The sequence below is a fragment of the Mustela erminea genome, chromosome 4 (genome assembly GCF_009829155.1).
Source record: "Mustela erminea isolate mMusErm1 chromosome 4, mMusErm1.Pri, whole genome shotgun sequence".
NCBI lineage: Eukaryota > Metazoa > Chordata > Mammalia > Carnivora > Mustelidae > Mustela > Mustela erminea.
This window is the reverse complement of record NC_045617.1, coordinates 149,837,866-149,852,226: the sequence shown is the minus strand read 5'-3', so window position 1 is coordinate 149,852,226 and position 14,361 is coordinate 149,837,866. Positions and strand designations below refer to the sequence as shown.

The following is a 14,361-nucleotide window of genomic DNA, read 5'->3' as shown; positions in this document are numbered from 1 at the left end:
AGCTCTTTGGGCCTCTGTTTTCTCATCTGTCCATATGTGGGTAGTAACAAACCCTTAACGGTTGTTTCGAGGAGTCCGTGAGTTGACGCATGTGAAATATCTAGTACAAAACCTGGTACCTTGAAAGCAAGAGAAGTGTCAGCTGCTATCAGTACTGTGCTTAGAATGTGCGTTCCATCAAGGTGGGGACTTTGTTCTGTTGGGGCCCCTTGTCTAGTGCCGAGAGCAGTATCGGAATGAATACTGCCAGATGAATGAGTGGCCTGTGAGAAGTTTTGAAAGAAGATAATGTGGATCTCAAAGTGACAGCGAGTCAGCAGCAAGAAAAGTGGGGGAGGGGGGAATAAGAGCTCAGGGATCCTTATCTTTGGAGGGGGGAACCCTCTCGACTCTTCCTGGAGTGGTGACTAGAGAGGTCAGTGAAGCCAGAAGTGGTAGAGATTTGTGGAGGGGGTTATGTTTGCATCCACAAGGATGCTTCCCCACCCCAGTGGTTCTTCCCTCCTTGAGAAGCAGAACTAATAGTGGCAATATGGATTTAACTTTTCTCGTAGTTGTAGTGTCAGCTGTGTTCAGAACTTAAATACACTGTTCCTTGTTTTTATTTTGCAGTGCATGCCAATACCCAAGAATAGTGTTGGGTTACATTTACAGTGAATTATAATTCTTTTACTTAAATTTAGAAACGTCTTAAAGCTATAGGTCATGATTCTTATGTGAATCATGAAGTCCTTATGGTAGGCTATGACCAGGGTTTTTTGTTTTGGGGTTTAAAAAAAAGGCAAGATTTTAAAAATAATAATGTGTGTCACATAATTCAGGATACATAGTGTTTTGTGAAATTATTATTTCAGTTACTTGCATAGATGTGTATCTCATGCACAAACATACATTCATATGTACATGAATATGCGTGTTCTGAGTCTCAATATAAATGTGACAGTGACTGCTTTTGTCGCAGATACTTCTGTATCTGCCAGCAGAGAAGATTTTTAACGTTTTAGTATTTTTTTCTCTGCAATTATTTTTTAGATTTTGGGATTTCCAGAAGAAAAGATCAAAGAGGAATCATCGAGAATAGACTCTTTCTAAAGAGTTAAGCCTAAGATGGCCACAGCCTTGGTCCTTCAGACTTCAGAGATGCAGGAAGGACTTCAGGCAGTGAAGGTAGAAGAGAAAGGGGGGGATTGTGGCTGTGGGCAGGAATCTAGCCTGCCGAGAGAGAACCCTCACACCAGAGAGATCTTTCGGAGACGCTTCCGGCAGTTCTGCTACCAGGAGACCCCTGGGCCCCGCGAGGCTCTTCGAAGACTCCGGGAGCTCTGCCATCAGTGGCTGCGGCCCGAGACGCACAGCAAGGAGCAGATCGTGGAGTTGCTGGTGCTGGAGCAGTTCCTGACCATCCTGCCCGAGGAGCTGCAGGCCTGGGTGCGGGAGCACCGACCCGAGAGCGGGGAGCAGGCAGTGACTGCGCTGGAGGACCTGGAGAGGGAGCTGGACGAGCCAGGAGAGCTGGTGGAAGATGGGAGCACAGAGGTTTGTACCTGCAGGAGCAAGCATGGGGTTTTCGTGCAGCAAGAGGTGGGGAGGAGGACTTTTTTTTTTTTTTTTTTTTTTTAAAGATTTTATTTATTTATTCGACAGAGAGAGAGATCACAAGTAGGCAGAGAGAGAGAGGAGGAAGCAGGCTCCCTGCTGAGCAGAGAGCCCGATGTGGGACTCGATCCCAGGACCCTGAGATCATGACCTGAGCCGAAAGCAGCGGCTTAACCCACTGAGCCACCCAGGCACCCGGGAGGAGGACTTTTTGTGCCTGATGTGGTCCGTTGTGGGCTCTCCATCTCTCTGCCTCTTTCTCGTTGCCAGTTTCTTGGGCCGCCTTTTCCTATACGGCGGTCCTGGGGAGGCCCCCTTACAAGGTGCCTCTCACATTTGGTTCCTAACCATCCTTAATTTCCACCAGGTCCCAAGCTATGTTTGTGAACAGGGAGAGTTTGCAAAGGAGAAAGCAGCTCGGGGAGCAGCCCAGGAGTTGCCAGGTGGCCGGCTCCAGCCCTCGGAAGAGCTGCATCAGTGCCGTGCACGCGAGCTGCGCCCGGTTCAGATCGGTGAGGATCGGGATTTTTCTCAGGAGGCCTCCTTCACTCCCTGAGTGCCCCCCTCCACGTTCAGCACATCTGTTCCGCGTCTGCTGGGCACAAGGTGCTGCGGTTGTTCCTGGGGAGACCGTGCCAAGCAAGGTAGACGCGCCCCCGCCCTCAGGAAGACTATGGCCCCCTGGGACAGGCGGACAGCTGACCGCGCAGTTACAGTTCAGCCTGTCTTCTCCCCAAGGGCAAAGGAGAAGTAAAGAGAAGCCGGGCCTGTTCGTCCCCTCCCACCCCCTCTCCCGGCTGGTTTCCCCCTCCCCCTTTGGACATCTGACACCCTCATGCTCCCCTTGCTGTTTCAGGTGGTGAGGCCGGGACTTGGAATGTGGAGTTAGGCCCAGCGAGGGAGCTTTCTACAGAGACGAGGCCTCTTGTGGAAGCCGCAGAGAAACGGAACAGTGATGCTGTTGAGATGCCTGAGTGCAGAGACCCCTGTGAGCGGGACGGCAGGCTGGAGAGGCAGCGGCCAAGCTCTTCCGTGGAGAGACCCTATGTCTGTGGTGAATGTGGGAAGAGCTTCACCCAGAATTCCATCCTTATCGAGCATCAGAGGACACACACGGGGGAGAAGCCGTACGAGTGCGAGGAGTGTGGGCGCGCCTTCGGCCAGCGCTCGGGCCTGTTTCAGCACCAGAGGCTCCACACCGGGGAGAAGCGCTACCAGTGCGGCATCTGCGGGAAGGCCTTCAGCCAGAACGCCGGGCTCTTCCATCACCTCCGGATCCACACGGGGGAGAAGCCCTTCCAGTGCGGCCAGTGCAGCAAGAGCTTTAGCCGACGCTCTGTCCTCATTAAGCATCAGAGAATTCACACCGGGGAGAGGCCTTACGAGTGTGAGGAGTGCGGCAAGAATTTCATTTACCACTGCAACCTCGTTCAGCATCGCAAGGTCCACCCCGCGCTCGGGCTGGCCGGCCCCTTGGAGCAGGTGGCGCCGCACGTCCTGCCGTCGGACCACTAGCACGGTCGCAGGGTAGGTTCTTACTTTGTCCCCGAGCAAGGTAATGGGAAAAACTAGTCTAATCCTCTTGAGGAGGAAGCTCCAAGGAGAGCCAGTGAAATTGTCCATGCTTTTATGCTGAGAGAAGCATAATATCTTAAGTTCATCTGTCAAGTTCTCTGGGGGTTCGGCATCCCCTCTGTGCGATACTGAATCTTGTGTTGACTTTATCCGCATGGTCTCCAGCCTCACACACACCTGTGCAAAAAGTTTTCTACATGTCTTTCAGGGAAACTTCTTCACCCCAGTTTTAAGAAACTTTTAAAAAAGTTTTTAAAAATCATATACTGCCTAAACACAAAATTATGTTAAAGCTGAGCTCACTGAGTATTTAAAAATTAATTTAAAAATAATTGCAGTAAAACCTGTAATGTAAACAATTTGACCCTTTTCTGTTTTCATAAGATATGATAATTTGCTTTTTGACCTACAACAGGGGGCAGATGAATTCTCCCATAAATACACAAAGGCTTTTCCCTACCGGAGAACTCCGCAGGGTTCCAGTAACTCAGCCTCCAGTTTGGATCTGAGGAATTGAAGCAAGCTACTGTAGCTCAGTGGCTAGATGCGGTAGATACTGCTCAAGATTTTAAATTTGTCCAGGCCAAGAAACATAGCTAAAAATCGGATATCTCACTTCCAATCTTTGTTATGAAAATATGGGCCTCTCTGCACTTCTCCTGTGACTTAAAAGCATTTTCAGTTTTTGCTTTCTTTCTTTAACCCTTCATTATGGAAATTTTCAAGCACAAAAGTAGAAAAGTATGAACAGTCTTCATGTTGCTTTTGTAAGTGCCTTGCTTCTCGGCATTACCTGTTGATTACCGCCAAGGTCATGCATAAAAAAAGTTTCTTTCCCTTAACAGTAATTGAGTATTTGCTTTATACTAAGCCCAGCACACACAGAAATGGAAAAGGTCTGGTGTTGACAATCTGGATCAGAGTACACAATAGTAGAAATCCTGTAAGGGACGTTAAGGATCACTTCTCCGTCTCCTTCTGTAATTGATGCAGAAACGGAGGCTTTGGGAAGTAGCTGTAAGATCCCACAGACAGCTAGTTAATGGAGCTGGAGCTAGAACCCTGTCTTCTAAGTTCTCTTTCTGCTAAGCCACTGCAAGCAGTTTATCTCCAAATAGAAATTATTAGCATATGGAACTTAGAAGATTTAGAAGGCCCTGAGGTTTTGCTTTTTAGCTCAACAGGGCCTCCCGTCTATGTGCAGCTCTGAGCACCTGGGTGGCTTAGTGGGTTAAAGCCTCTGCCTTCGGCTCAGGTCATGATCCCAGGGTTCTGGGATCAAGCCCCATATCAGGCTCTCTGCTTAGCAGGGAGCCTGCTTCCCCTTCCTTATCTGCCTGCTGCTCTGCCTACTTGTGATCTCTGTCAAATAAATAAATAAAATCTTAAAAAAAAAAAAAAAGAATATATGTAAAAAAATAAAAATAAATAAATGCATAGCTCCTCTGTTCAATTTACAGTGGAGTTGCAGGAAAGACTCACCACTTATCCCTCATTTGGGGCATCTCATTTTATTTTTAAGCAGTCTCTCCACCCAACATGGGACTCGAACTCACAACCCCAAGATCAAGAGTTGCATGTTCCACCAACAGAGCCAGCCAGGCAACCTGGTTATTTTTAACCTTTAAATTTTAATTTACTTAGAGAGACTTCTCAAGAAAAAGAACTCACTCTTCATCTGATTCAAGTATCAGAACAACATTAAAAAGGGAGTCTATCTTTTCCCTTAGAGATAGCCATTTTTCTATTTCATGTATCTTCAGTGTTTCTTTATGTAAATACAAGAAAACGTGAATACATGTCGCCTCATTTCCTGTGTTACACAGAAAGATGGCATAGTGCTTACAGTCTTCTGCACTTGGCTATGCTCCTGAAACAGTGGGGTCTTTAGAGTAACAGAGCTTCCTCGTTCTGTTTACGGGTGGACGGTATTTAATTTGGTGGTGCTCCACAGTCTTTAACCCTCTCCTGTAGGTGCACAGTCAGTACCTGAAAAGGTCAGAAATTGTTTCATTCTTCTTCCAAGCGTGGTTCAAGCCAAATTCTGTTTAAAATAATAACTTCCGCATGAGCTAGGAAACAGGATTTGGGCAACTAGACTTGCGCCTCATTCTTTCCCAGAGAAATGCAGAAGTGCTGGGGGTGGTTTTCAGTCTTGTGTATTTGGCTCTATTATACATCCTTAGTCATAACATTTCAAACCGTTTCCATTACCATTTGTGGCTAATTGTAGGTCTTATCAAAACTCTTAAATTTTCTCAAGAGTGTATTGTCTTGAGGTTAGATTATTTCCAAAAGAAATACATACGGATTTTCAAGTGAAGTTAAGGAAAATATAGTAGACTTGAGTTTGAAATAAAATCAACTTCTCCAGTAAATATGTATTCCACATAGTAATATAATACATATGCTGTTATAACCTGAGCCCATAAGTGTCTCAGACGCCTCTGCATGTGCCGAAGCAGCCTGCTTGGATAATTCTGTTATGTTGGTGCTTGGAAGATTTAAAATACAAACAGATCAGGATTTTAAAGGATGTATTTCTAATGGACTGGTTTCACACCTGCAACTGAAGATAGGATGTTTGTTTTGTGCTTGTCTTTTTTTGTTTTGTTTTGTTCACAGCTTCTCAGAAATTCTAAATTTTCTCAGCAACTGATGAAATGCCAAGGAACAGAAGATGTTATATATGCTGTAGAGACATATGCCACTTAGAGTGCAGTGATGGTTCACGTGATTAAACGACCTCCAGTTCACCAGACTGACTACTTGTTCTGTGATACTAACGCTTCTGCTTCGCTTCAGCTAATTCTCTCATGTGGGATGAGCAGCTCTCTTGGGTTGAGCAGTGCTGTTGCACTGGCCTGTGGCCTGTGGGCTGTTTCTTCCTCAGTTGTTTCTCTTTCACATTCCTACATTACGCTCACTTCTCTCTTTGCTGTTTCTACCCTGCCTCCTCTTAACCAACCCATAAAGTCTCTGGCATTGAGCTCCTTTCAGGTGCTCTGGAAACCAGTAACCATCCCTCCCTGTGCCTTTGAAAGTCTGGTCTGAAAGAGTAGTCCATTTATGGCCGGGCAAGGTGTAAGAAATACTGATTCAAATCTAATTAAAAGGCCTTATTGGTTCTTGAGGGATAGTCCAACACCCCCTGAGCACAGTTAGGAGATTGGACGCTACCTGTCAAGAAATGGCTGAGAATTTTGGAACCAAAACCTGTCTAGATCTGTATGTAAGAGCCCTGAAGACTGTCTTTCACTGTGATTTTTATTTGAAGGTCAGGACTCAAGGAGAACCAAGTCTCTGTCCACATTTTGTATTTGGAAATGACTCCTATTTTCTATATCTGACAATACTTTTTCTTTAAAAAATATAATTTTATTATAATAAGTATAATAAATTAACTTAATATATAAAAATAATATAATAAATATAATTGATAATATATCAATAATTATAATTGAAATATGATTCATAAAAATATAGTGGAAGATTGTTTTATATTTTTCCTATAAGATAAAAATTCTCTCTGAGGATATTTTATTTATTTATTTAAAACATTTTTAAAAATATTTATTTATTTGAGAGAGAGAGAGAGCATGACAGTCGGGAGAGTCAGAGAGGGGAAACACTCTCTGGGGATATTTTAAAATAAAGGTATATCTAAAGTCCGGGTGCCTGGGTGGCTCAGTCAGTTAAACATCTGCCTTCAGCTCAGGCCATGATCCTAGGATCCTATGGAGAGCCCCGTGTTGGGCTTCCTGCTCAGCTTCCTGCTCTCCCTCTCCAACTACCCCTACCCCTACTCATGCTTGCTCATTTTCTCAGATAAATAAGATCTTTTACAAAAGTGATTCTGAAGTCAAAATATAAAATATTAAGTACTTTCTCAGGAGCAATTTTACAATATAAAATCTATACCAGTATACATGTGTGTCATTGGTTAAATGTTGGGTTAGAAGTTGAGAGAAAAGTAGATTACTTGTAGAAGGAGTTGGAGAATAGAGGAAAGTGTTTTAGCAGAGGGAACAGGATGAGGAAGTCCCAACTAAGATATGCTCAAGAGCCATGAGTTTTCCAGCTTGACAGGTCGTGGAACTCCTACAAGGAAGTGCAGGAGTGGGGGCCAGATTGAGAGGTCCTTGGACAATTTTCCTTTGGATTTGGTCTTTGTTTGGTAAGGGATCATTGAAAGTATTTTGTTGTGCTATAGGGGCTTTTTAACACAGAGTAAGAGTGTTAGCTTTAGGAAGAAATTTTGAGTTTACCCATTTCATATGTACATGAGAAAAGCAAAGCCCAAAGTGGTTAAACACTTGTAGTGATCTATTTTTCAATTGTATTAAAATTTTAAAAAACAATGAACAAAGATCATTGTGAATTATATGTAGTTTCATAGACACTTAGACTTGGGGGCTGGGACACATTTTAGGCATCTGTAAACAGAGCAGCAACAAAATGAGAGGGAAAGAGAAAAGGGACGAACAAAGTGTGAGAAAATAAAAAGCACGCGGGCAAAATTACATGTTAAGACTGGGTTAGACCAAGAAATGGTGACCAAAGAGAAGGAAAAATAAAAAGATGCAGAGACAGTTACCAAGAAATGTGCTTTATCTTTATAATAGCTATTACTAGAGATCCCTCTGTCTCTCATTTGGTCCATGTGTCCTAGCAGTGGAAACAGACCCACTGCTCTTCATTCCAAACCCATTTCAGTGCTTTACATCAAAAGAAGGAGAAGAGCACAGTGTATACATTACTGATTTTTGTTTTTAGGTCTCTGGACCCGTACCCAGTTTTCCATACGAACGTCTCCGCTCTATGATGAAGCCACTGTTTCTGAATATATACCTTGTCAGAATCACCTGTGCTGTTTGAACTCCACAGCTTCCTGGGCACTACCCAGACTGGCTGAATGTTTCTGAGGGCAGAACCTGGGAATCTGCATTTTAGCCAGCTTGTCCCTGGTTCTCAGATAAAAGGTAACTATATATAATTTATTGCCCAATCTGGGACACTTGAGAATAAAAGAGACTGGCGTTAATAATTACACCCAGACTAGAGGCATTGCAGGATGGGTGGTCTTCCACTTAGGACTATTACAGCCGAGGAGAGAGAAGACCAGATAGAATAAGAAAGAACACAATGTTCTCATGAAAACTAAGGGAGGACATCTATGAAGGAGGCTGTGGGAGATTTAGTGTAGCCGCCACCTGCCTGGTTTGAAATAATTCCTGTTAACCTGTCTATTGGATTAGCTCAGCAAGGGTGGGTTGTCCACAAAAACCACACTCCTCCTAAAAGGATCCCCCAAAACCACGAAACAGTTAAGATAGTTATCGAATGTGAACCTGTTGAGATCGTGGTTTACCAGACAAAATGAATGACCTATCAGAAGCTTAAGGAGCGGCTCGGTGTATCGGACTGATGGACTAGTGTGGGATGCTCACTTGGAAAACTGGAGGAAAAGTGGGAGTATAGGGCACTAGAGGAGAAACTTGGGGGAATAAGTGTGAGCCATCTTAAGCAAGTAGGATGGATGAGGACCAGATCCCGTGCCCGGGAGCTCTTACTGATCGAGCTACTTCACTGGCTGTGGAACCGGGGCCATGTCGCCGCATTCCCGGAGCTTTCTGCTGGTCCCGCGCAGGAGTGCGAGGGGTTACCTTCCACAGAAGGACGGGACTTGAAACGGTGGAGAGCAAGCCCACGGGCCGCTTTGCTCAGGGTGGTGCCGGTTATTGCCTCTGACCCGGGGGCCCCGCGCACAGCAGGATCTGCGCGAGGGGGATCCGCAGGGACCCTATGGGCTGGGACCCGGGACGACCAGGGTCCTAGGAAGCGGAGGGCTGCGCGGCATTCTCTGACAGCGGACAGGTGTCCTCGGTGGGATAGAGAGCTAGGGGCCCAGACAGAGTGGCCGGGGGCACCGGGAGGACCCGCCTGCCTAAGCCGCTCACAGGCTGCGGCGCTCGCGGCCGCCTGCGGGAGGTGGGAGCCGACCCACCACCGAGATGATGGGTCTTCCAGGCTTCCTAGAGAGGCGGCGGGCCGCCTGTGGAGGCGCGCCCGGACGTCGTGACGCACTTTTGAGCCGCGGGCGCGGGCGTTGGCGGGTGCCTCGTGCTTGCTCCGAAGCGAGGTTTCCCCGCCGCGCTCGGTGCCGCTTCCTCGCGTGGGTCCCCGGAATCCGGGCCCCCCTGTGTCGGCGCTCGCGGGCACAAGCGCCGAGCGGGGGTCAGCGGGTGCGGTGTAGCCGCGGGGAGGCCCGCCGCATGGACGCGGCCTTGAGGCCGGCAGGTGGTCTGTTCCCCGCGCGGGCCCCCAGGGTTGCGGCCGCGGCCTTGGGGTGTTTCCCTCTGAAGTGCGGTAACGTGGTCCGCACACGCGCCGGGTGCGTTTCCGTGGCGAGGAAAACAAGTCAGCGCCTCCGTCAAGCACACACTGGGGCCCGTGTGCGCCGGGGCCTCGGGCTTAGCGTGGGAGGAAGCCGGCCGGAAGGGGCGCTCTTCGCCGTGCGCGCCCCTGCTGCGCCGCGTGAGCGCCCCGGGAAGTCGGCTGCGGGCCTTTGGCGGTGGGGGCTGAGCGAGGAGGGCAGGGACCCTGGGACCGCAGAACACCGCGACGGAGGGGACGTGGGCAAGTCCGTCATTGCGGGGATGTTCCAAGGAACTGGGACATTAAAGGCGGTGCGTCTCCGTTTTTAACGTAACAGCTCGTACAGAAAACGATTGTGCACACGGCCTCGCAGAAGACGCCGGCGCGGGCTTCGGCTCTCCAGCTCTGCTTGCCCGCGTCCGTCGCTGAGTTGGACAGGCTGGCACCGTGAGCTGCGGCATCGCGCAGGACACGGGAAGGGCTACTCCACAGAGCGACGGTATCCGTCATTAAGAGGGAGGTAATGTAATCCGCCTAGACGTCTGAAAAAATGGTGAATGCATGGGAGGGGGCAAGAGTGGATGCAAGACAGAGGAGAGCCGCAGTGGTCACAGAAAGAACCAGTATTAGGAGTTGGTGAAAGGAACGTGGTGGCTGTGGAAGTGAGGAGGTGTGATGGAATTTTGTGGGAAAGGTAGATTGAACTAGGCTTGAAGACTAAAGATTAAAAAGTGCTGAGTACAGGGCATGACATGTAGTAAGTACTACAAACTTTGAAAAAAATACATAGTCAAGGCAAGTCCCCTGGTTGGCTCAGTGGATTGAGCCTTGGAGCATCTGATGCTTGATTTCCGCTGAAGTCATGATCTCGGGGTTGTGGGGTCCAGCCTCGAGAAGAGCTCTGCGCTCAGTGTGCAGTCCGCTTGTCACTCTCCCTCTGCTCCTCCCCTGCTCTCTCTCAAATAAAGAAAATTTTTCCAGGGGCACCTGGGTTGCTCAGTGGTTTAAGCCTCTGCCTTCGGCTCAGGTCATGATCTCGGGGTTCTGGGATCAAGCCCCGAATTGGGCTCTCTGCTCAACAGGGAGCCTGCTTACCTTCCTCTCTCTCTGCCTGCCTCTCTGCCTACTTGTGATCTCTCTGTCAAATAAATATTTTTTAAAAAATCTTTTCAAAAAATAAAATATAGTCAGGAATAGGTTTTTGGATTAGATGATTAAATAAATGAATGTGCGGTTTTTGTTTTTTGTTTTTAAGTAGCCTCCATGGGCCCAGTGCAGGGCTTGAACTCAACAACCCTGAAATCAATACCTGAGCTGAGATCAGAATTTGGATGCTTAACTGACTGAGCCAGGTGCCCCATAAATGTGCCATTTTAAAAAGAAATGGGTTTAAAAAAAAAAATCAAAAAACAAAAGAAAAACCAGGAAAATTTGGAGGAGGCATTGATTGTGAGGGGGAAATGAGTTAATTTTTAGTAGTGTTGAGATGCTTTTAAGACATACAAGTGGAAGGATCCAGTATACCATTGGACTATGTAATGGTCTGCAGTTCCAAGCTAAAATTTGGATAAGAGAATCAGATTTAGGAGTTCTTGGGTGACAACATCTCAGTTCTCAGATGCTACCGAGTGGACAAGGTTGCACAGAATGAATGTGGAATGAGAAGGCTGGGTCTCAGCTTAGAGTATCTAGACATTTCTTGGCAAACTGAAGAAGAGCCATAAAGTAGACTTAAGAATGAGCTATTTAACAAGGCCTCATATAATACTACCTGAGCATCAGGCATTGGTCTAAGCACTTTACAAAAACCAACTCATGGGAAAGAGCCAGAAGATTGTAGCTGGGAGTGGCTAGCAGTGTTAGATGCTGCAGGGGCATCTGGTAAGCAAAGGACTGAAAAGTACTCACTGGATTTGCATACAAAGCGGACCTTGGTTAATGACTTGGGCTCCCTGACTCAAACGTGGGGCACACTGACCCACAGACTGTTCTTTTCTGAAATTAAAAACACCTTTGAAAGTATCTAGCACAATTCTTGGCACGGAGAAGTTGATTTGTAAATATAACTGACTTGATCTGTGACATGCAATTTAAGCAGGCAAAGCTGTTTGCATTGTTTTTCTTCATTATCTGAATATTTCACATTATCTGAATATGTCACTGAAGTTTCTAGATCTAAAAGCTACTAGTATTGTTTTTAATCCTAAAGTAACTGAATTGTCTTTTCCTTAATTTTATATTATCCTAATGACATTTTGTGTTTGTTTTATCTTTTACAGAGCATCTTTACCTTCAAATCATTGACCTGACCACAGCGATTCACTCTGACTAAATATGTTCTTAGTTTGGAATTGATCTCTGTTAATAGTGATGTGTTACGTGTTATCATGAGCCTTAAGCTCTCCCTGCCATTGTGCCCAGGAATGGATTCAGTCCAGCCCTTTTGGGCTGCAGAACAGAAGGAATGTCAACTAGTTACAGAATCTAGCCTGCACAAAAATGGTGCTTCTGACAGGAGTTCTTCAGAAAAAACTTAAGGCAGTTCTGCTGGGAGGATTCCCCTGGGCCTCAGAAGTCCAACTGTAGGCTCTCTGTCCAGTCAGTGGCTGCAGCCCGAGACCCACAGCAAGGAGCAGATCGTGGAGCTGCTGGTGCCCGAGCAGTTCCTGACCATCCTGCCCGAGGAGCTCTAGGCCCGGATGGGGCAGCAGCCTAGAGTACAGGGAGGAAGCTGTTTCTGGACTTGGAGGGCTTGTCCAGGAAGCTGAATATTCCTGAGGAAAGGTGAGATGAGGAAGAAATGATCTATCCTCAGAAGGCAGGTGTTCTCTCTAGAGAGAGATAAGAGAGTTGAGATCTCCTCTCAAGTGTAGTGAGGAAAATGGCCAAGATGTACTGGCCAGAGTTGTATCCCCTTCCCTGTCCTTTTTTATTTCCTGCCCTTGCAGGTCAAGGGAAACTCTGCTTTCTGCCCAACTGTTCTATGTTCCCCATTAATACTGGGATCGAAGTTCTAGACCTTTCAGCATATATCACGCTGGTCAAATTTATTTCATTGTCCGTGGGTCCTAGTCTTGCTATAGGGACAGGAAAGGCCCCAGGAGCAGATAACTTATCTGGCAGCAGCACCTCTGCTGCTCCAGGGGCCCAGGACTCACAGGGGTCCAGCTCCAGCCAGAATGGGTCAGTTCAGTTCTGAACCTTGGGAGCTGCCCTCTGTTCAGGAGAAAGGTGAGGAGATTCCACCGGGGGAAAAGACAGGAAATGTCTTCTGTTTGTCCAAATGAACCTCATCACTAAAATTTTTGTCTACCTTTCCCTTGATCTTTTGTTCTACCTTTTAACCTAACTGAGCCACCCAGGTGCCCCAGACATTGCAACCACTGTAAACACAATGATCTTTTCATACTTTTGAGTATCATACCATTGACCCTTTAACAACATGGGTGTTGGGGCACTGACCCCCTTCACAGTCAAAAATCCGAGTATAACTTGACTTAACCACTGACAGCCTACTGTTGACCAGAGACTTACTGATAACAGTTGATTAACACATATTCCATGCATCATATACTGTATACAAAGAAAATATATTTTTAGGATATTTTAAAAAGTAATCTCTTCCCCCAATGTTGGGCTCAAACTCAACTACCCTGAGATCAAGAGTCACATACTCAATGAGCCAGCAAGGGGCCCCAAGAAAATGTAAAGAAAATCATAAGAAAATACATTTACAGAGGGCCCCTGTGGGTCAGTCAGTTAAATGTCCAACTCCTGATTTCAGCCCAGGTCATGATCTCAGGGTCCTAGGATCCAGCCCTGGGAAGAGCCGTGCTCAGTGTGGAGTCGGCTTGTCCCTCTCTGCTCCCTGCCACTTGCTCGCTCCATCTCTTGTCTCTCAGGTAAATAAAATCTTAGAAGAGAAAATACATTTATGGTACTGTAGTGTATGGGAAGATGTCCATGTATAAGTGACTTGCAAAATTCAAGCCCTTTGTTGTTCAAGGATCCAATGTATTCAGAAGTTAGTCAGATACAAATTGGTTTGTTTAAAAAAAATAAATAAATAAAAACAAAACCAAACACCTGGTTGTGAACCTGCAGAACTCAGGAGCATTAGGCATTTTATCTTTTTTAAGTAACATTTTGTAGAACTATTTGTCAAAGTATTTGAGTTGCCCAGAGCCAACCCCCCCCCCCATCCCGACTTTCCTTACACCTCTCACTGCCTCTGCATTGGGTCTATAAACACCTTTGTCTCCTCTCCACCTTTGGTGGGGGGCTGAGAGGCAGTCCTGGCTGAGACACTCATGCCCTGGCAAGGTGGCCACTGCAGAATTTCACTGCTAACCCACCAGTTTCTTGTCGTTTTGGGGAGGTCAAAGTCGACCCCCACTTGGCTTGAAGAGACATTTTCAGAATTTTCTTCTGTCACTGGGGTATCTCTGCCTCTCATAGTTCCCTTATAAACTCAACTTTTTAAAAAAATGTAGTGTGTCCTCAACACCATTTTCTGGTTAGAAGTCAAGAAATCAATTACAAATTTAAAATTCCTTGTCGACTATACCATTTAATCTAAGGAAATTTAGTATCTTCAGGGACTAGCGTAACCAAATTGTTATAGTAACATATATTGATGCATAAAAAGTTACCCCAAAATGAAGGCTTAGAATAACCATCCCATTATGTTTTCTGCCAGGAATCGGGAGGACCCAGCTAAAAGGTTCTTCCATTTCATATGGCATCTTCTGGATTTGCCTAGAAAATCCCAAGACAGCTGCCCTGCCATGCCCAGTGCCTTGGCTAGAGGGG

At 46.4% G+C, this 14,361-nt stretch overlaps 1 protein-coding gene across 4 annotated transcripts; it reads left to right on the top strand.

Annotated features, from left to right (window-relative positions):
• Positions 1-1,030: 1,030 nt before the first annotated feature.
• Positions 1,031-12,800, top strand: ZSCAN23 (zinc finger and SCAN domain containing 23). 4 transcript variants are annotated; one of them, XR_004284534.1, is made up of 5 exons: positions 1,033-1,536; positions 1,964-2,108; positions 2,453-3,123; positions 7,948-8,153; positions 11,829-12,800. XR_004284534.1 is itself a non-coding variant. In XM_032338192.1 (4 exons), exons 1-3 carry the CDS (start codon positions 1,108-1,110, stop codon positions 3,109-3,111), a joined length of 1,233 nt encoding a protein of 410 aa, XP_032194083.1. In that variant the 5' UTR covers positions 1,033-1,107; the 3' UTR covers positions 3,112-3,123; positions 11,829-12,800. The 4 variants fall into 4 exon arrangements, 3 of the variants coding, with proteins under 3 accessions (XP_032194080.1, XP_032194083.1, XP_032194082.1); XM_032338192.1 differs by lacking the exon at positions 7,948-8,153; XM_032338191.1 differs by lacking the exon at positions 11,829-12,800 and having other exon boundaries at positions 7,948-9,432.
• The last annotated feature ends 1,561 nt before the right edge of the window (positions 12,801-14,361 follow it).

Excerpts from the sequence above, each read along its gene's own strand:
- ZSCAN23 (XM_032338192.1), top strand. The coding sequence starts at position 1,108 with ATGGCCACAGCCTTGGTCCTTCAGACTTCAGAGATGCAGGAAGGACTT. Across the intron at positions 1,537-1,963 it reads TGGAAGATGGGAGCACAGAG|GTCCCAAGCTATGTTTGTGA; the intron begins GTTTGTACCTGC and ends AATTTCCACCAG. Across the intron at positions 2,109-2,452 it reads GCTGCGCCCGGTTCAGATCG|GTGGTGAGGCCGGGACTTGG; the intron begins GTGAGGATCGGG and ends TTGCTGTTTCAG.